At 31.6% G+C, this 21,487-nt stretch overlaps 1 protein-coding gene across 1 annotated transcript; it reads right to left on the minus strand.

Annotated features, from left to right (window-relative positions):
- Positions 1-11,543: 11,543 nt before the first annotated feature.
- On the minus strand, positions 11,544-12,405 carry LOC140918942 (uncharacterized). Its single transcript, XM_073364011.1, has 2 exons — positions 11,901-12,405; positions 11,544-11,619 (listed from the first exon to the last, which is right to left on the minus strand). Exons 1-2 carry the CDS (start codon positions 12,388-12,390, stop codon positions 11,582-11,584), a joined length of 528 nt encoding a protein of 175 aa, XP_073220112.1. The 5' UTR covers positions 12,391-12,405; the 3' UTR covers positions 11,544-11,581.
- Between the last annotated feature and the right edge of the window lie 9,082 nt (positions 12,406-21,487).

A 21,487-nucleotide genomic window follows, 5' to 3' on the forward strand; every position in this document is an offset into this window, starting at 1 on the left:
TTCAATAATTTGACATGGGCCACTTTAGGTTGTATATTTAGAGCTGTCATCCCTTTCTTTATCTAAACAGAGATAACATCTTCAATCTGTTTTGAGAGTAGCTTTCCTTGAGCCAACCTGACATCCCTAACACTCAATTCCAATAGACCAATTTTTTACTCACCACCTTTATTATACAACATCAGTTGTTTATTTGATGCCATGATCTTGATAATTTTTTGTGCTTCTGATGCAGTCTTGTAATTCAAAGAAACATTTGTTGTAACATCCAACATAATTCTAGTGCTATGCCTCAAACCATTACAAAATATTTGCATCTGAACAGTGTCGTCATAAGCATGATTATGGCATCTTGCTAGTAAACTCTTGAACCTCCTGTAAGTGTCACAAAGAGATTCTCATTCTTTCTGTTTGTAACCATAAATCTCTTGCCTTTTTCTAATGAACACATTTCGGAGAAAGAATTGTTCCAAAAACTTATCTACAAGATTGTCCCGTGTGGTAATGCTACTAGAGGGTAAAGAATTAAGCTACTCCTTAGCATTATCTTTCAATGACAATTGAAAAAGTCTCAACCTCTTGTCTTCTTCAGAGTTACCATCCACTTTCACTGTTTCACATAGTTCAAAGATTTTTGTGAGATGTCTATTGGCATATTCGTCATGTTTACCAGAAAAATCAATCTATTTCAACTCTCGATATAGAGTGAGACTTATTTTGAACTTGTTGATTGTAACTGGTTGGTTATGGATGGCCAACCGAGCACAATTTCTATCTCGATTCTCATACTTGCCGAGGGTACGTTCAGGTGGTGGTGGATCAGCCATCTCCGCAAATATGAAGAAATCCCCCAGATCCTCTTCTTCCAATACTGATTGTTTTTCCCTATGTCTCCTTTCTCGAACCGTCTTTCGATTTGCTTTCGTGGTTTTTTTGATTTCTGGAGTAAAGAGAAGTTCAGCCGAGGATTGGCCTCACATATAAAGGTTAGATAAATTGTGAGTGATGAAAAGTTGTAAAATAAAGAAAAATAAATAAATAAAAATAAAAATTTTATTGTAGAGCGAAAAATTCCAATTAAGTAAATAAATTTTAACTCAACAGTGATATGGCAATGCCTAACCATGACGCCAATAACTTAATAGTGTTTCAGCAAGTGTACTGAATCATTGCAAGTAATAATAAAACGGTAGTATCGATTGTCGAACTCAAGGATTGCGTATTACTATCGAGTTGTGTTTAATTTACTAAAATTGAACAAAAAGTATCTGAATTGATTGATATATATTTAAAATTAACAAGAGTAATAGAATTGAACTTTTTTTAATAAGAAAAATGTCACATATGAGTTTTACTTCGAATCCAACCTTGATTTTTAATTTGATCCTAGTTACTATATTCCTTTATTGAATTACTAATGAATTCTCTTTATTATTCTTGTCGTAATGTCTTAGTGACAAAACCTTTAATTCCAAAGTAACCCTTAATTCCTTAGTGGATTAAAAATTAGAATTAACCCTTACAGTACATGAATTCTCTTATTAAACTAAAGCCTTTGCAACTAGTTTAATTGGTTTCATGGTCTGCATCTATCCCTAAACTGCAATATCATGAATTTGTCATCTCAAGCATTCGTAAAGTCCACTTCCATTTCAAAGTACGAATCGTAGAACATTTTAAAGTTGATCAAGCAATAAAAAACATTTTGCATAGAGATGAGAAAAATAATTCAATAAACTCATTCATATAACTACAAAAGTCAAATTAGAAAATTAAGGGTTTCTGAAGGTGCAAACACGAGAAGAGGGGTTGAATTGTGTTTGCCAAAGTTGACAACTTTTTGATAATTTATAAACAAATAAAAAAACTAGTTTGGTTTTGGTGACTTACTTTGAGTAGAAGCAATCGGATTTAGAGATAGCAAGCAATGAAAGAATAAATAATTTGACTCGTACATTTATCATGGTTCACCACTAACTTGGCTACATTCAGTCCCCTCATTCAAAAGACTTTAATCCACTAATTCAAATACCTTGAATTACAAAGTATCTGACCCTCCAAGTCAGTCTTTCCAAACAGCTTTACAACCCCGGACTTTTGAGGAACTAACCACATTGACCCTACAAGCCAAGTCTTCTTCTAACAACCTGAAAACCCCATATTGAAGAAGGAGTAAACCACTATCGGGTTGAATACAAAAGATTGAAACTTGAGTAGTTGCTTCTAACAAAGATGATAATAATAATAATAATAATAATAATAATAATAATAATAATAATAATAATAATAATAATAATAATAATAATAATAATAATAATAATAATAATAATAATAATAATAACTCTCACACTATAAGAAAAGAACACTCAGAAAATATTTCTATCATGAACAAGTGTTTCTCTCTTTGAACTCTAAGATGAATTGAGAACTTTGAGCTTTAGTTACTCTTTTATGCTTTTCGCTGCTTTTCTCCTTCAGCCTTGAGTGTCTATTTATAGTGAAAATTTGGGCTTCAATTTAGTCCTTGTTTAATTCTGAATTGTATCTTGTTCTGATTGAGTTTGTAATTCTTAAAATTGATTCTGTTCCTATTTTGTGTAGATTGACTTTGTAAATTCTTCAAATAAAATCTTCTTCAAATCTTCATTAAATGTTGATCAAATATTCTTCAAATCTTGACCATATCTTCTTTTCAACTTGGTCAAAGATTTTCTTCAATTATAAATATCAATCAAATCTTATTTTAGATTTTCTTCAATTATAAATTTGAATCAAATCTTATTTTAGATTTTCTTCAAAAACATGAATCTTCTTTCATACTCTTTGAAGTTAAATATATTGTTTTCATAAAATATTTTTGTTAACATAAAAACTTTAAATGTAAAACCAACTTGGTTCTAACAATCTCCCCTTTTTCATGATGACAAAACTTGTATCTTTTATAACAATTTTTCTTTATATTTCTTTGACTCCCCCTAAGTCTTAGTATCATTTTCTCCCCACATTATCAAATATATATTTTCCCCCTTTTGACATCAGACAAAAAGACTTGAAATGTCTATTTCCCTTTTCCCTTTTTTTTTTGTTTTCTTTTCCGCTTTTTTTCCCGTTTTTTTTTAATAAAGTAACTAGTGTAAAACTAAACTACTTTGAAGTGATCACATCACCAGTCAAGTATGAAGGTAAGGTTTAAGTTTTTCTTGATGAAGTCAAACCTATCTTCAGGTAATGGTTTGGTGAAAATATCAGCCTATTTGTGTTAAGTGTCAACAAACTGAATGTTTAATACCCTTTTTTGAACTAAGTCCCTAATGAAGAGGTGTCTGATATCTATGTGTTTAGTTGTAGAATGTAAGATAGGGTTTTTGGTTAGACAAATGGTAGAAGTGTTGTCGCAGCAGATGGGAATGTTGGATTCTAGGATTTTAGATTCTTCAAGTTGACGTTTCATCCAAAGTAGTTGAGAACTTTAGGCAGCTGTTGAAATGTATTCAGCCTCTGCTGTTGACATTGCAATTGTATTTTGTCTCTTACCTTACCAAGATATGAAGTTGTCACCTAAAAATGTGTAGTTGCCACTACTGCTCTTTCTCTCAAGTTTCTCTCTAGCATAATCAAAATCACATAATCCACTAAGTTTGTACTTAGTAGATTTCTTGTAGAACAAGGTAAGGTTGGTAGTGCAGTTTTTGTATCTAAGGATTCTTTTAACAATAGTTAAATGTGATTCTCTAAGGTCAACTTGAAATCTTGCACATACACATACACTAAACATGATGTCAGGTCTAGAAACGATAAGGAAAAGTAGGGATCCTATCATTTCTCAATAGGTTTTTTGGTCAACTTTTTTGCCTGAATCATTTTTTTCAAGTGAACAAATAAGGTGCATTGGTGTAGCCCTAAGTTTACAATCACTCATCTTAAACTTGTGTGGTTTATTAATTTGGATTTTTTAGCAAGACACAATTTAATTAATAGTAAAGAAAGACTTTTTAGAAGAAAAAAAAACCCAATCGGACTAAATGCTACCTAACACACCCACCCAAAATAGGAAATGAAACACATACACACATAAATCCAATATGTTTTATTTCTTTCTCCTCTTCCTTCATTTCACTCACACAACAACCCTAACCCATCTTTTACCTCCTTCACCCTGCAACAACTTCATCCCCACTTTTCTATTAACTCATCACCATCAACCTTATTCCATATACATTAACACACTACAACAAACAAAATAAAATCGTAAAATTGACATATTTTATTTGATTGAATTGTATGAAATTTTAAGAACTTGTGTGACTTTTGAAAATTATAATTCTAACTTTTTCAACTTGTTTACTAAGTATGAACTGTGTGAAACTCTAAAAAAATTATATGACTTTTAAGAATTTCAATTATAATATTTTAGTTAATATTTGTCGCTCCCCGACTCCCCCGATATTTTGTGCAAGATCTGCCACTGACCGACAAGTTAACAATTCATCTTTGACATATTGTCGCACACGAGTTAAAATACTCAAAATAATTAATGTACTAACAAGGTAGTTAAATATTGGTCGTCTCAATAGGTCATCTGATTCAATGATCAACACAAAAATAAGGGAGCAAGTAGAAATTTTTATTCCTCAAAACTGTTTTCAGTAAAACGAAATTATCAATCAATTTTAAAATGATGGATTCACTATTTATGAGCATTTTCAATTCAATCTAACATTCTATTCTTGTTTGATCATAAAACTAACTAATTAGTCGACAATTAATTATAATTTCATGAGAATTCCCATACAACGCCCATTAGCGGTAGGTGATTCAATGTAATGATTGAACAATCGTTATAAAAACACAATTAATTTAAAAATCAAATTCAATTAATTACTATTTGAAATAAAATAAAATAAAATCGAATTCAATCAATTACTCTTTGACATAACGAGGGATTTTAATTTTGACAATTTAGAAAGGCCTTTTTACATATAGTTTTGTAAAAAAAAAAGCACAAAATAGAAAAAATTTGATCGAGGTGTTTTTGTGTGATTGCCAAATCCCATGCTTTAGGTGCCTTAGTCCTCGCTCTTGAGGGGACCTAATCGAGAGCTTTATTTTTTATTTTCTGTGTGGTTTTTTTTAATAAAATTTTGAAGAAAATATTTGCAAAATATTATATATTTTTACCATTATATTTTATTTTTTTACATCTAGTTTTGGTTTTTGAATTAAATTAATTTTAAAGGAAATATTTTAAAAATATGCATCAAATTTTCACTACTTTAATTTATTTTATTTGAAAATAAAAACAAAAATGGCCCAAACTAAATAGGATCTAAATTGTCTTGTTTGCCTATATATATATATATATATATACATATATATATATATATATATATATTATTATTATGTTATATTTGCTATACCCTAATTCACTCTATAAAATATATTTGCAAGTTTCGTTTTCTTATTCAGTGATAATGCCAAATTTCAAGTGTCACGACTGTGGTGCGTACTTTTCATCTGAAAGAGATTTATGCACCCATGATATCACAGTGCATCATCCAAATTATATTTTGGAATCCAGTTTAGTAGGCCAACAACCAAATAACCACACTGGGGGTCCAAATGTTCAACATCAACCACCAAATGCAGCGCCCCAAGTGCGATCGTTTGACTTAAACCAGTCTCCTAATGTTCGACCTTTTGACCTTAATCTCCCTTCTACATCGAAGTAATGTTAGGTAGGTACATGCAAAGGAGAATTTGATATTTTTATCATTATTTAAAAACGTATATATTGTATTATTTTTATGTTTAGGTAGTTTTTAGATTTATTTCAATAAAATAGTGTCTTTAGGTTTAATTTAATCATCAACTACTACTACCCATTAGATTTCCCATCTATTTATAATTTAGTTCATTCCTGATTTTAAGTTAGAGATGCGTTATATTTTGTTAATTTACTTTGAAATATATTTATATATTATAATTTATTGTTAACGTGTTCTTGTTTTAGTTGTCGTTCTTTTTACACATTCATGTTTTGTTGTTTTAGATATTACAACAAGACAATTTATTTTTTTTACACGTTCTTTAAACTTTTAAATTTTGATCAACAACTCATTCATTATATTAATTTAATATATTTATGTTTGTATACATGTAGGCGCACCAACACGATGTTTAATGGAATAAATTGTATTCAGTTATTGAATAATTACAGTTATAAATCAAATTGATAATTACAGATTCACTCGTGTCAATTAGATTTTATTTAAGTAATATTTATATAATTTTAATGTTATGAAGTCTAATTGGAAAAATCTTTTAACAAAGGTCGTTTTTTATATATTTTATTAAAAAGACAACTTCGTTTGAAATATATAAAATGTATTGTGTTTTGAATTTATAATATAAAATGTGATAATCATGTAAGATAGTATAACAATGTTGAAATGTGTTGGTATTTGTAAATTTTAATTATCTAACTAATTATTTCTTTTAATTGATTATCAATATAAATAAAATTTTACTTTAATCATTTTGTTTGTTAAAGAATAATACACTAAAATCTAATTAAAAGATTTTTAGATTTAAATTTAAATATATTTATGATATAAAATGAGATATCATTATAATATATAATTTATATTTTAATTTTGAATATATTTATGATTTATTCCTTATTTTAACTAAGCATATCTTATTTATGATTTTTTTTTTTGAATTGTAATATAGCTCTATAAATAGAACAATTAATAAAAGTTTGATATAGAGATTTGTCCACATACAAATTTTGGATTAAGGAATTTCCACCACATATAATAAATATAGATATACGTATGAGAAAATTCATCTTATAAAAAACAAAATAACTTTATGGGCTGAAAAAAGGAAACTACACCAAATCTAAATTAAAAATATAATGAAATAAAAAAATATGCTTTTATTTTTATTTTTAAATAGCCCATATTAAAAATTAGTTTTAATCTTTTTTAGAGGAGACGTTTTGTTAAAAATCTTTAACCCTCTTTTGAAGGAGAATTAACAAATTATAATACAAAACACATATTATATACTTTCTTTTATCTTTGCGTACAATTCCACTTATCTACTATATACAGAGTTATTAAAAAAAAAAATCTTATAACTACCAAATATGTCTGTGTTTTTAAGTTTTATTTAAAAAATATTATAAAATGAATACCTGTAAATAATTCATATTAGTGTTGAACTTAAAAATTTTATAACCAGATTGTAAAAAAAAAAATTTGTATAACCAGGAGTTAACAATTCATCTTTGACTCGTTGTCCCACACCGGTAAAAATACTTAAAACAATGAATATCATAATAAGGTAGTTAAATTTTTATCGTCTCAAAATGACCCTGATTCAACGATCAACAGAGAAATAAATATACAAATAAAATTAGAGGAATTTTTGTTCGTTAAAATTGTTTGCCGTAAAACACAATTATAGAGCAATTTAAAAACAAAAAATTCATTGGTTATGAGCCTTTTCAATTAGATCTAACATAGGTTCCAAAGATTATTCTTTAATATGTTTCTTTTCTTGCTTGATTCTGCAACTAACTAATCAACTGACAATTAACTTCATGCGATGCAATGCCCGTTAGCGGTATATGATTAATTGTAATGATTGAACAATTTTACAGAAACAAAAATAATTTACAAACTGAATCCAACCAAACCAATAATTAGCCTTATAGATCCTATGAATTCCTATTTTAAATAAAATAAACGTTTAACCTATTTCAAATAATCTCAATTCTAACTCAAAAGATCAAACAATTAACCTGAAATCAAAATGGACAGAAATGAAATATTCAAAGACCAAATAATAAAACGAAAAGATATAAAATCAAAAAAAAAATTATCATTAAATACTGAACCTCATGAAAAATCCCTTACTAGTGAGTAAACTGCGATTTTAGTCTTGTGTCGAAAATCTGCACAAAAATGAAATATAAAACCATAAGACGTTTATAAGTGCGTTTTTTGGCTCTTTAAAAGTTAATTTATATCCATCTCTAGGTTAACTTAAGTACTCAAACCGTTAGAGAAAGAATTGTGTCAAAATAGTTTTAATCATCCCAATAACCACTAATTAAATGAGTTAAAATCTAAAAATCTACGGTAAATCTGTCAGCTCAAATAAATATCATGTTTGATCATCATTATTGTTAACAATGAAAAGAGAAAGAAGAGAAATAACCACTCTAGGGTTTCATAACATAGAATGAACCAAACTAAAGTTAATAGGGTTACAATGAGTATATATACAGGAAAATAGAAAATATCTAAAATACCCTTACTACTAATATATAATAACATTAACTAATATCTCCCCTCAAACTCACGATGCATTAACATGGAGCATCGATAGTTTGTCAACTAAAAAACAGAAACGTTTAATGGAATGCATCTTTGTGAACAAATCAACAATCTGTAAAAAAGAAGAGACAAATGGTAGAGTAATAGTTCTATGCTGAAGATGATGACGAGTAAGATGACAATCAATCTCAATGTGTTTGGTGCGTTCATGAAAGACCGAGTTGTGAGCAATTTGAATAGCACTCTTGTTATCACAGTGCATCAGAGTTGGCTCAGAAAGAGAGAAACTCATATCAGACAAAAGCCAACGCAACCAAATTATTTCAGCGATAGTGGATGCCATGGCACGATACTCAGCTTCTATAGAGGAGCGAGAGACAATGTCTTGTTTCTTACTCTTCCAAGAAATAAGAGAGTCTCCAAGAAAGATACAAAACCCTGTGGTGGATTTACGATCAGTGGTATCACCGGCCCAATCAGCATCAGAATAAGCTCGTAACTCCAATGAGGATGACGATGGAAAGAGAAGACTTTGAAATTGAGTTCCTCGAAGATAACGAAGAAACCGAAGAACTACTGCCCAATGTACTGTAGTGGGAGAGACAAAAAACTGACTAACAACATGAACAACATACGCAATGTCAGGTATGGTAATCGTAAGATACACTAATCTGCCAACCAACGTACGATAAAAAGTGGAATCTGATAAACGAACACCATCTGAGGAAGCATATTTCACATTCAACTTAAGAGAAGTGATCACATTAGAGAATTTCTCAAACCAAGCTCGGGGAGTCTGTTTAAAACCATATAGAGCCTTTTTTAACTTACATACTTCCCCTTGATTATGAGAAACTCCTTGCGGAGGGACCATCTAGACTTCTTCATGAAGCTCACTATTTAAAAAAACATTTTTGACATCCATTTGGGAAATATGTCATTGACGAATAGATGCAACTGCAATAAGAGTACGAATAGTGGTCATATCCGAAGAACTGCTGCCCAATGTACTGTAGTGGGGGAGACAACAAACTGACTAACAACATGAACAGCATAAGCAATGTCAGGTCTGGTAATCGTAAGATACACTAAGCTGCCAACCAAAGTACGATACAAAGTGGAATCTGGTAAAGGAACACCATCCGAGGGAGCATATTTCACATTCAACTCAAGAGGAGTATCTGTTGCTCTAGTATCAGAAAGACGAGCCTGATCAAGAATGTTGGCAATGTACTTGGATTGAGAAAGAAGGTAGCCTCTAGGAGAGTAGGCAACTTCAATCCCCAAGAAATAGCGAAGAGTTCCCAAGTCCTTCATCTGAAACTGTTTGGCTAACTGCAATTTCAACTCATTGATTCCACTAACATCATCACCTGTAATAATCATATCATCAACATATAGAGAAAGTATAATGTGACCATAAGTGGTGGACCTTATAAACAATGCAGAATCATGTTCGCTAGAGCGAAAACCAAGAGAAGTGATCACAGTAGAGAATTTCTCAAACCAAACTCGAGGAGCCTGCTTAAGACCATATAGAGCATTTTTTAACTTACATACTTCCCCTTGATTATGAGAAACTCCTTGCGGAGGGACCATATAGACTTCTTCATGAAGCTCACCATTTAAAAAGGCATTTTTGACATCCATTTGGGAAATATACCATTGACGAATAGATGCAACTACAATAAGAGTACGAATAGTGGTCATCTTGGCTATAGGAGCAAAAGTTTCTTCATAATTCATACCATATTGTTGAGAGAAACCCTTAGCAACAAGACGTGCTTTGTAGCTCAATTGATCCATCAGACTTAGTTTTGATCTTGTATACCCAACGAGACCCAATAACACGTTTTCTAAGAGGAAAATGTACTAATTCCCAAATGTTGGTTTTGTGCAATGCAGATAGTTCTTCTGCCATAGCCTGCTGCCAAAGAGGATCAAGAATAACCTCTTTATAGGAAGAAGGCTTAGACAAACTGTGAATAGAGGTTAAGAAAGAAGCAAACGAAGTTGAGTAAGTTGAATAGACAAAATCAGGTAACTGAGTAGACTTACGTTGACAAGAAGGGTAACGACGAGGATCAACAATCGCAAGAGGTGGTTGGACAGCCGGGGAGACAAGAGGGATGTCATCACGTGGAGTAGTAGTGTTTGTCTTGCAATTCTCAACATTAGAATCACTAGAAGCGCTATCATTAGGACCAAACGGATCAATATGATTTAGTTTAGAACTCTTAGTAATTAGAGAATCAGAGGAAACAAAGTAAAAAGGGATGTGCTCAAGAAAAGCAACATTACGAGATACATAAAGTTTTCTTGCATGAGGATCATAACAACGATAACCCTTTTGACCATCTCCATAACCAAGAAAAACACACATGGCTGAACGAGAAGACAACACTTAAGGGCGAAGAACAAAACAAGTAGAACCAAAAACTTTCAATGAATAGTAATCAGGGGTAGAAGCATACAATTTTTCAAAGGGAGACAAACCTGATATGATAGAGGATGGAATTCTATTAATAGCAAGAACAACAGTAAGAACTGCTTCTCCCCAAAACTCACTAGGAACTGAAGCAGACAACAAAAGAGAACGAGCAGTCTCTATAATGTGACAGTGTTTCCTTTCAGCAACTCCATTTTGTTGAGGAGTATCAATACAAGATGTTTGGTGGCGGGTGCCATCATAAGCAAGTAATTCAGAAAATTTATGAGAGGTATATTCACCACCTAAATCACAACGAAAACACTTTATAACAGAATTATGTTGTGTTTTGACCATTGCACGAAATATATGATAAATGTCAAAAAATTCAGAGCAATTTTTCATAAGATAAACCCAACAATAACAAGTGTAATCATCAATAAACAAAACATAATATCTAGATCCACCTTTGGTGAGAACCGGTGATGGACCCCAAACATCAGAGTGAACTAAATCAAAAGGCACATATGAAACGGAAACACTTTTACTAAACTGTAAAGCTAGGAATTTAGCCAGTTTACAACCATAACAATCTGAGATATCATAGGGTTGTAACTTTACTAAGGCTCCAATAGAAGCCAAATATTTTAATCTAGAAGCAGAAACATGTCCAAGGCGAGAATGCCATAAATAAAAACTAGAAGATAAGGAATTCAAGCGAAAACTAGATAATAAGTCAGCAGTAGTTGTTGAGGCTGCAGTATCTTGGAGTCGTAGTTCATCCAAAACGTAAAGTCCCCCCTGTCTATGGCCTGTCCCAATCAGCCTCCCGGAATGTGGATCCTGCACACAACAAGAAGTGGAAGAAAACGTAACCGAATAACCGAAATCACATATTTGACTAACAGAAGCAAGACTCAAAGTAAGATTAGGAATATAATAAACATTAGAAAGAGACAAGTGAGGTGTGGAGACAGAACCAATGCCTGCTAGTGGCATAGGAGTGCCATCAGCAGTCATAACCGACACAGACGAGGCAGGTTTCACAGACACAAAAGATTTATCATCGTATGTCATATGATGAGATGCTCCAGAATCAAGAATCCATATGGAAGGAGATATACCTGACATACCAGAGGAGTTCAAACCTTTAGAAGAGGTGGCAGACATGGCATGTGATTGAGTGGCAAGAAGTCTTTGAAGTTGTTCTGCAATATCAGATATTTGGGAAGCACTCTCAGATGAGTATACAGAACCAGAACTAGAGTCAATGGTAGGAGGAGCAGAAGCAACAACATTGGACGATGGCCCCCTAAAATTCTTCTTATGTGTTCTCCCCAATTTCGGACAACGTGCTTTCCAATGACCTTTTTCTTTGCAGAATGCACATTCATCATTACCAAGCCCAACTCTCCCTTGAGATGTTTTTTTTTGAACAGGAGCAACAAAAACAGATGGAGGAGCTGAGAGAATTTCCTTATTTAACATACCAGAATGAGTCTTAAGTCTGATTTCTTCTGCCAACAATTCACTAACTACTGATTCAACATTAGGAAGGGGGGAACGATGCAAAATACCCCCACGAAGGCCCTCAAAATCATCACGAAGAGCCATTAGAAACCAAACCAGACGTTGCTCCTCGAGTGGCAAGAAGTATTTGAAGCTGTTCTGCAATATCAGATATTTGGGAAGCAGTCTCAGATGAGTATACAGAACCAGAACTAGAGCCAATGGTAGGAGGAACAGAAGCAACAACATTGGACGATGGCCCCCTAAAATTCTTCTTATGTGCTCTCCCCAATTTCAGAAAATGTGTTTTCCAATGACCTTTTTCTTTGCAGAATGCACATTCATCATTACCAAGCCCAACTCTCCATTGAGATATATTTTTTTTTGAACAGGAGCAACAAAAACAGATGGAGGAGTTGGGAGAATTCCCTTATCTAACACACTAGAATGAGTCTTAAGTCTGATTTCTTCTGCCAACAATTCACTAACTACTGATTCAACATTAGGAAGGGGGGAACGATGCAAAATACCCCCACGAAGGCCCTCAAAATCATCACAAAGAGCCATTAGAAATCAAACCAGACGTTGCTCCTCTCTTTGATCAATGTATGCTTTGACAGCTTTCAACTCAGGTGATTCCGTAAGAGCCAATTGATCCCACAGATTAGTCATTGTCGAATAGAATTCCTGAATGGTCATACTATTCTGCTTAAGAGCTCTAATATCAATTTCTAACTGATAACGTTTTGCAAAGTTAGACTGAACATACAAACGTTTCAAGTGATTCCAAATCTCTTTAGCAGTATCATATTTTGCTAGTTGTACTCATATAGACAACTCAACAGAATTATTAATCCAAGTAATAATTTTTGAATTACTAACATTCTATGTTTTCAGGTCTTTTGCATATTTAGTTTCATCCTTTTTATCTGTAGGCTTAACAGAAATTCCATCAACAAAACCCCACATATCTTTTCCAATCAAAAACTTTTTCATCACATAACTCCAATAAGAGTAATTTTGTCCATTGAGGTGAACACTAACAGCTTGAAGAGAATTATCCTTAGCACCAGCCATAACAAATAATGACAGGAAAATACAACAAACCCAATCACTGAGACAAAATAAGTTAGGGATAACCTGGTGCTATGCGAGCATGATTTCTCCCTCTCCAGACGTCGCCTCACCGATCCGACCGTTGAAGACGAAGACTTAAATGTTGCGAACCTTCTGTCCAAATAGCAGCCCGATCCAACGGTTAACAAATGCGCAATCGATGTTTTTTCGAGACTGATTTAACAAAATCGAGAATATGGTTACTCTTCTCTTTTCTCTTTTGGTGGTTGTCTTTCCTATCAAAATAGTCTCTCTCTTCTCTACGGTAGATCTCAAAATCAACCAAAGCTCTTTGATACCATGTTAACAATGAAAAGAGTAAGAAGAGAAACAACCAGTTTCATAACATAGAATGAACCAAACTAAAGTTAATAGGGTTACAATGAGTATATATATAGGAAAATAGAAAATATCTAAAATACCCTTACTACTAATATATAATAACATTAACTAATAGTTATGTTCGAACTTAACTTCTATCTCAACATAAGAGTTGAAGTTCTATTGCTTAGCTTCCCGACTCTAAAATAACTTAAAATTAGATAAATACATCTCATGTTACTACATGCAAAAGGAGAATGGCTCAAAATGTAACCATTTCTAAAATTAGTTACGAATTTTACTAAAGCTCAATTATGACACAAGAATATAAAACTATGGTAAAAAGTTATTATTACACCTATAACATCTAAAGGACCATGTGTAATATTGTAAAAAGTGTATTTATCTTGAGTTGATCGATCCTTATCACACTCAACCACTAACATATACCCTAAAATATTGGCATCAAATTGGTGGAGGTTTTTTTTTTAATTATTTTGACATAATGAGGGTTTTTAATTTTGACAATTTAGAAAGGCCTTTTAAAAAATTTATATATTATTATACGTGTCGTTTTGAAGAAAAAAATACGTATAAAATAGAAAAAAAAATTGATTGAGGTTTCTTTATTTTATTTTTTATATGCCAGATCCCATGCTTTAGGTGCCTTAGTCCTCTCTCTTGAGGGGGCCTAAATGAAAGCTTTATTTTTTGTTTTCAGTTTGTGGTGTTTTTTCAGTAAAATTTTGAAGGAAATGTTTTCAAAATATCAAATGTATTTTCACCATTACATTTTATGTTTTACATTCAGTTTTGATTTTTGAATTAAATTAACTTTAAAGGAAATCTTTTTAAAATATGCATATTGTCACTACTTTAATTTGTTTTATCTAAAAACATAATTTATTTTATGTAAAAACAAAATCGCCCAAACTAAATAGGGTCGTAATTCATTGTGTGTCTATATATATTGTTATTCGTCTTATCTTATATTTGCTTTACTCTTATTCACTCTCCAAAACTATTTGTAAGTTTCGTTTTTTTATTCACTTCCAATATCAAATTTCATGTGTCACATTTGTGGTGCGTATTTTTCATTTGAATGAGATTTATGCACCCATGATATCATAGAACATCATGCAAATCATATTGTGGAATCTAGTTTAGTAGGTCAACAACTAAATAACCAAAGAGTCTTGCAACTAAAGACTCTCAAATGATCATACTTGACATTCTTGTCAAATCATATATTGTCTGGTACCTCACTATTCAAAGCGACAATAGAAGTAAGATTAATAACATGCACTACCGTGTACAATACCTCACTACCAAATACAGCGCCGCCACAAATACGATCGTTTGACTGACGTGAACCAGTCTCCTAATGTTTGACCTTTTGACCTTAATCTCCGTGCTACATCAAAGTAATGTTAAATACATGCAATGAGAGAAATTTGATATTTCTAGCAGTAGTTAAAAATTAGTATATTACATTATTTTTATGTTTAGGAAGTTTTTAGATTTATACCAATAAAATAGATCTTTAAGTTTAATTTAATCATCAATTACTACTACCCATTAGATAGGTTTAAACTCCCCAAGTATTTATAATTGAGTTGCTTCCTGAATTTAAATTACCGATGCTTTATATTTTGTAAATTTAATTTGAAATATATTTATATACTATAAATTGTTGTTAATGTGTTCTTATTTTGGCTATCGTTTTGTTACACATTCATGTTTTATTGTCTTACATATTGCAACAAGATAATTTGCAAGAATCCATGATATTATACACGTTCTTTAAACGTTTAAAATTGTGATCAACAACGAATTCCTTACATTAATTGAATATGACCCGAAGATAAGACTATTAAAATAATTGTTCTAAGTCTAAAAATAATAATTTTACTTAATCTTTTACTTATATGTGTGTTTGCTATGATGTGGTAATTTTTTGGATATTTGATTTAGTGGTTAAAATATATTTGCTGATTTACTTATTTATGTTAAGGAAAATAATATTATGTTAAAATGAGTATTTTAGAGAAATGTTTTTAATGTAGATGAGTCAAATAAATTATTTGTTCATTTTTAGAAATACAAAATGGATTTAGACCTGACAATTATTTACACCCCTATTTTCTACTTCTACATATTAATTTGGGCTATTATTGTTACTAGATTCAGCTTTTCTTTCCAAAACATGCGAGTTGCTCATTACACCATATTTCAGCCTCAGATTGGACTCCCATGTGTTGGACCATTTACTCCTACACATTTACATCGGCTATCTACACCCTTCCATCTACAATTTTTAAAAAAATATATGAGGGCAACAACAACAAAAAAACGCAGCCATCGTAAATCTTCTTTCTCTTAAATTCACTCCCACCAATTTCTTTCCATTTTAAATGATCCCAAAAAACGCAGCCATTGAATCCCTTTTTGGCATCCATTTTATCGACCGTGGCTCTGTTTCATCAATAAGATTTGCGTTTCCTTCCTTGGGCGAGCTGCTTTTGACCGATTATGATCACCATGTTTGTCGTCTAAAAAAACTAGCATTGTTTTTAGATTCCTCTCATCAAAACCTTCAAGAAGCACTACTCATTTTCATTTTCCATTGAAGTTGACGTGAGGCCCTTTTAGCGCTTCGACGAGTTGGTAAGACTTTTTATGTAGTCTTTTTCTCGTTGTTTTGACTCTTTTTTTGCTCCTAAAGTTGTTATTAAACATTTAACATTGCTTTGTATGCTCCTCATAATTTAGTAGTCGTGTCTTTACGATTTTGTGAACTCGCCAATCATTTGGATTTGTTCGTTGTACGTTGTTGATATGCAGTTGTTGTTTTTTTAAATCTTTCATTGATTTTTGTGTTTGAGAATGCGTCAAAATAATATAAGAAGTGAGAGAGAATTTGAATTTAATAGTATATTATATTGTGAGGTGAACAAGAAAATCGTATTTCCCAATGATTCATTTGGAACTCGCTTCAGACAGCAGTAGCCCTTTAAGGGATAAATTAATATTAAAATATGAAAATTGTGATATTAAAATATGAAATAGAAACATTTATAAGGTGTTGATTGATTTAATTTCATTAAAATGTGTAGTATTTGATATTATTGTGATATTGGATGTCGAATGAATTTTGATATGTTTGATTAGACAAATTTATGTGATGTGACGATAAAAGATGAATGCATTATATGATACACATTTGTGTGATGTGATGATAAAATATGGATGCATTGTGATAAGTTTTGTGATGATGATGATGTATGATTGATCATAGTGATTTTAAAAATTTGAGATATGTTTATGTGATGATGATGATGTATGATTGATGATAGTGATGCTATAAATTTGTGATGAGTTTATGTGATGATAATGATGATGTATGATTAATGATAGTGATATTATAAATTTGTGATGAGAATATTGAAGTAACCATATAGTTGATGAAATAGTGGTGATTTCATCTTGTGCTTGTGATGATGGTCTTAATGGAGTATCATAGGCCAACGGAGGGATAAACTAGATGTTATTTGTTTGAAGTGGAGATTATCTTGCCGTCATATAGGTAAGGCCTGGCCAGCCTGTTGGAACCAAGTTCCTTTTATACTTAAGAGTTTTTATGATAACAAAAGTATTTTATGAGAACAATATATTTGACTTCAAAGAGTATGCAAGAAGATATGGTCAAGATTTGTAGAAGATTTGAAAAAGATTTCAAGAATATTTGAAAAAGATTTGAAGATTTGATCAAGATTTATCTACAACAAAATATGAATAAAATTAATCTGAAGACTTCACAAACGCATTCTACACAAAATACGAATAAAATCAATATGAAGAATTTACAATCTCAATCTAAACAAAAAAGGAATAGTATCAATTTGAAGAATTTATAAATGCAATCTGAACAAAATAATTCAGAATTATACAAGGACTAAATTGAAACCCAAATTTTAACTATAAATAGATACTCAAGGTTGAAGAAGAAAATCATCGAAAAGCATAAAAGAGTAGTCTTAGAGTTCAAAGAGAGAAACACTTTTTAAAGTTAGAAATATTTTGAGTGTTCTTTTCTTAGAGGGTGAGGGATACTATTATTATCAAATTTGTTAGAAGCAACTACTCAAGTTCCAATATTTTGTATCTAATATGATAGCTTTGTTAAGAGAAGACTTGGCTTGTAGGGTCAAGTTGGTTAGTTCCTCTAAAGTCTGGTATTGTCAAGCTGTTTAGGAAGACTAACTTGGAGGATCAGATGCTTTGTAATTCAAAGTATTTGAATTTATGGATTAAAGCCTTCTGAATAAGGGGATTGGATGTAGCCAAGTTAGTGATGAACCAAGATAATTCTACGTGTCAAATTATTTATGCTTTCATTGTTTGCTGCGTTTGAATCTGATTGCTTCTACACCAATTAAGTCACCAAAATCAAACTATTTTTTATTTAAATATAAATTATCAAAAAGTTATCACCTTTGTAAAACACAATTCAACCCTTTTTCTCGTGTTTGCACCTTCAATTGGTATCAGAGCTCGGTCTCAAGGCTGAGCATTTTATAGTGTTTGAGAAAAGATCCAAGGGTTCAATATGTCTGGATTCCATGAAGAAGCTGTTGGATGAAACATCAACAAACCACCTCTGATTGATGGAGAACATTTTGAGTATTAGAAGGACATGCTTAAAAGTTTCTATGTTTCACAAGATCTTGAACTTTGGGACTTGGTGGAAGATGGTTATATTGCTCTGAAGAATACTGATGGTATTGAAATTTCAATAAGTGAGATGAATGCTTATCATAAGAAGATGTACAAGATGCATCATAAGTCCAGAAAATTCATGTTAAATGGAATCACCTTCAAGGAGTTTGACAAGTGCACCAACAAGAAGACAACAAAAAAGTATTTATGATAGTATGGTTTTGACCCATGCAGGAAGCAAGCAAGTTCAAGAAGAAAAGGCCAACCTCCTAGTCAAAAAGAATGAGTTATTCAAGATAGAAGAAGATGAAGACATTGGAACAATGTATTCCAGATTCTAGACTCTGGTCTCATGATTAAAGGTACTTGAAAAGAGTTATACTACTGTTGATCACGTGAAGAAGATACTAAGGAGTCTGAAAAGCAAGTCATTCAAGAAGCAAATGATCTAAATACTCTTAAGTTGAAAAAATTAATCTGCTATCTCGGATCACATGAAATTGAGCTTGCAGAGGATAAGCCCAAGAAGAAGCAACCAACCTTGGCTTTATAATCCAAGCAAAAGAAAGTTTTGATGGCAATAGTAGAATTAGAGGATGATGATTCATATGACCAGAATGAAGAATTAGAGGAAGAGGAATGTATGTTTATATGCAGAAAGGTTCATAAGATGTGGCACAACATAAAGAAGAAATTTCCCCAAAGATATTCCAAGCAATCCAACAAACAAAAGGGTGATAAATATGACCAGAAGATCATCATCTGCTATGGATGCAATGAACTTAAACATATCAGGTCAGAATGTCCAAATATGGAGAAAGGGAAACTTCAGAGGAAAGATTTTAGACCTAAGAAGAAGAGTTTGATGGCTACATGAGATGATAATGATGAATCCTCTAATGATGAAGAGCACGAAGATTTGGCTCTGATGGTTCATACCAAATTTGCCTCTGGATCCAACGTAGATTCTGATTCTGGAAGTGAATCAATAGATGATGAAATTGAGGTATATTATGACTTTACTCGATCTGATTTAGTTATTTCTATAAATGATTTTTTAAATAAGAATCACAAATTGTCTTTAAAACTGAAGACACTTAGGAAAGAAAATACAAATTTAAATAAAAAAGTTAATGTTTTAAAGAATCAAAGTTCTGAATTTAAAATAGAAAATGAAACTCTGAAAACTAGTATTATTGAACTTAAGATAGATAGTGCAACTATGAAAATTGATATTACTGAACTAAAAATAAAAAATGCAAATCTGAAAAACTAATATTGATGAACTTAAGGCTGGAAATCTAACTCTAAAAAATAGTTATAGTTCAACATCAAATGAAAATACCACATGTAACTCTGATAAGCTTGAAAACATATTTCAATATTTTCTTGATAATGGTATGAAATGAAGCAAATATGCATTTATTATTTATGGTGTTAGTAGGAATGGTAAAAGAGGAATATGATTTCAAGAAAAAGTAATTGAACCTAAGTTTGTTCCTTCATATGATTTATGTACTATTTTCTATAAGAAATGTCGCACTAAAATATCTTGTCTTATGCTAACCACATGGAAAGACAAGAAACCTCTAAGAATTAACAAATCAGGTACCAAAGGATAAAATTGTTTATGTTGCAGATGTTCTAAGCAACCAAATTGAAACACCAGTCATGGTGTCTGGTCAATGGATGTTTGCAATATATGAAGGGGAAAACGCATATGTTCAAAAGCTTAACAAACATAAGCCAACTGACTATCAGAAAATATATGATGAACCAGAAATATCAAAAAATTTGGAGTATCGACATAATCAAACTGGCAGAGAAATCACACATATCAACAGAATTGAAACTACCAAAAGAATCCAAATTACCAAAGGAACATGATACAACAACATAAACAGAAGTGTCAGATTGAAAATCAAAAGCATGAGACTTCTTTGAGCACTCCAATCAAATTCATCAAGACTATAAACCTGGATGGGAATTCAAATCCCTTCATTCAGTCCCTCTAATCAGAGAATATGCAAATTTAGAATATGAAAACCAGAAAAGAAAAAATATGTGGGTTTTTAGAGTGAAATTGAAACTGTTGACATATAGGTTATATCTTTCTTTAAATTTAATTATTATTTGATTTATATTATGTTATATGACAAACATTTTGAGGATACTGCAGGTTTACTGGAACCAAAGGAAATAGATGCAGACAAACCAAAAGATGACAAATATTTAGAGGATGAATATGATCAAGTTAGAAATAGTCAAGATAAGTCAGAAGGGAGATCTGGATGGAAGTACAAGTCATATCATCTCATTGGAAGTGCAAGTGGTCATTTGAGGATCAGATCATCATTAAAAAAAATACCATTTTGTTTGGCTCACACTCATCAATTAAGCTTACCACTATTGATGAAGCATTGATAGATGATGGAGGGATTCTTGCAATGCAAGAAGAGTTAAATGAATTTAATAGGATGATGTTTGGGATCTAGTAACTAGACCAAAGATGAAAATTATTGGAACCAAGTGGATTTCCAAAACAAGCTAAATGAAAAAGGTGAAGTGGTTATAAACAAGGTAAGACTTGTCGCACAAGGCTACAGTCAACAACAGGGTATTGATTACACTGAGACATTTGCTCTAGTAGCCAAATTCGAAGCTATTTGTATCATACTTTCTTTTGCTACAAATAATAACATTACGTTATTTCAAATGGATGTTAAAATTGCATTTCTAGAGGATGGATGTTAAAATTGCATTTCAAATGGATTCAGGCCAAAAAGTTGAAAAAAATCCTATAGAAGAATGATAGGATTCCTACTTTACCTTACCGCTTCCAGACCTGACATCATGTTTAGTGTAAGTGTTTGTGCAAGATTTCAAGATGATCTTAGGAAATAACATTTAACTGTTGTTAAGAGAATTCTTAGATACCTAAAAGGCACTACCAACCTTAACTTGTTCTACAAGCAACCTTCTAAGTAAAAACTGAGTGGATATTGTGATTTTGATTATGCTGGAGATATACTTGTGAGAAAGAGCA

Source organism: Cicer arietinum, chromosome 7, assembly GCF_000331145.2.
Source record: "Cicer arietinum cultivar CDC Frontier isolate Library 1 chromosome 7, Cicar.CDCFrontier_v2.0, whole genome shotgun sequence".
In the NCBI taxonomy this organism is placed as follows: Eukaryota; Viridiplantae; Streptophyta; class Magnoliopsida; order Fabales; family Fabaceae; genus Cicer; species Cicer arietinum.

Bases quoted from the DNA above. Each gene is read 5' to 3' on its own strand.
- LOC140918942 (XM_073364011.1), bottom strand. From the start codon at position 12,390: ATGGCTCTTCGTGATGATTTTGAGGGCCTTCGTGGGGGTATTTTGCAT. The intron at 11,620-11,900 runs GTATATCTCCTT...TGTTGTGTGCAG, and splicing joins GAACTCCTCTGGTATGTCAG to GATCCACATTCCGGGAGGCT.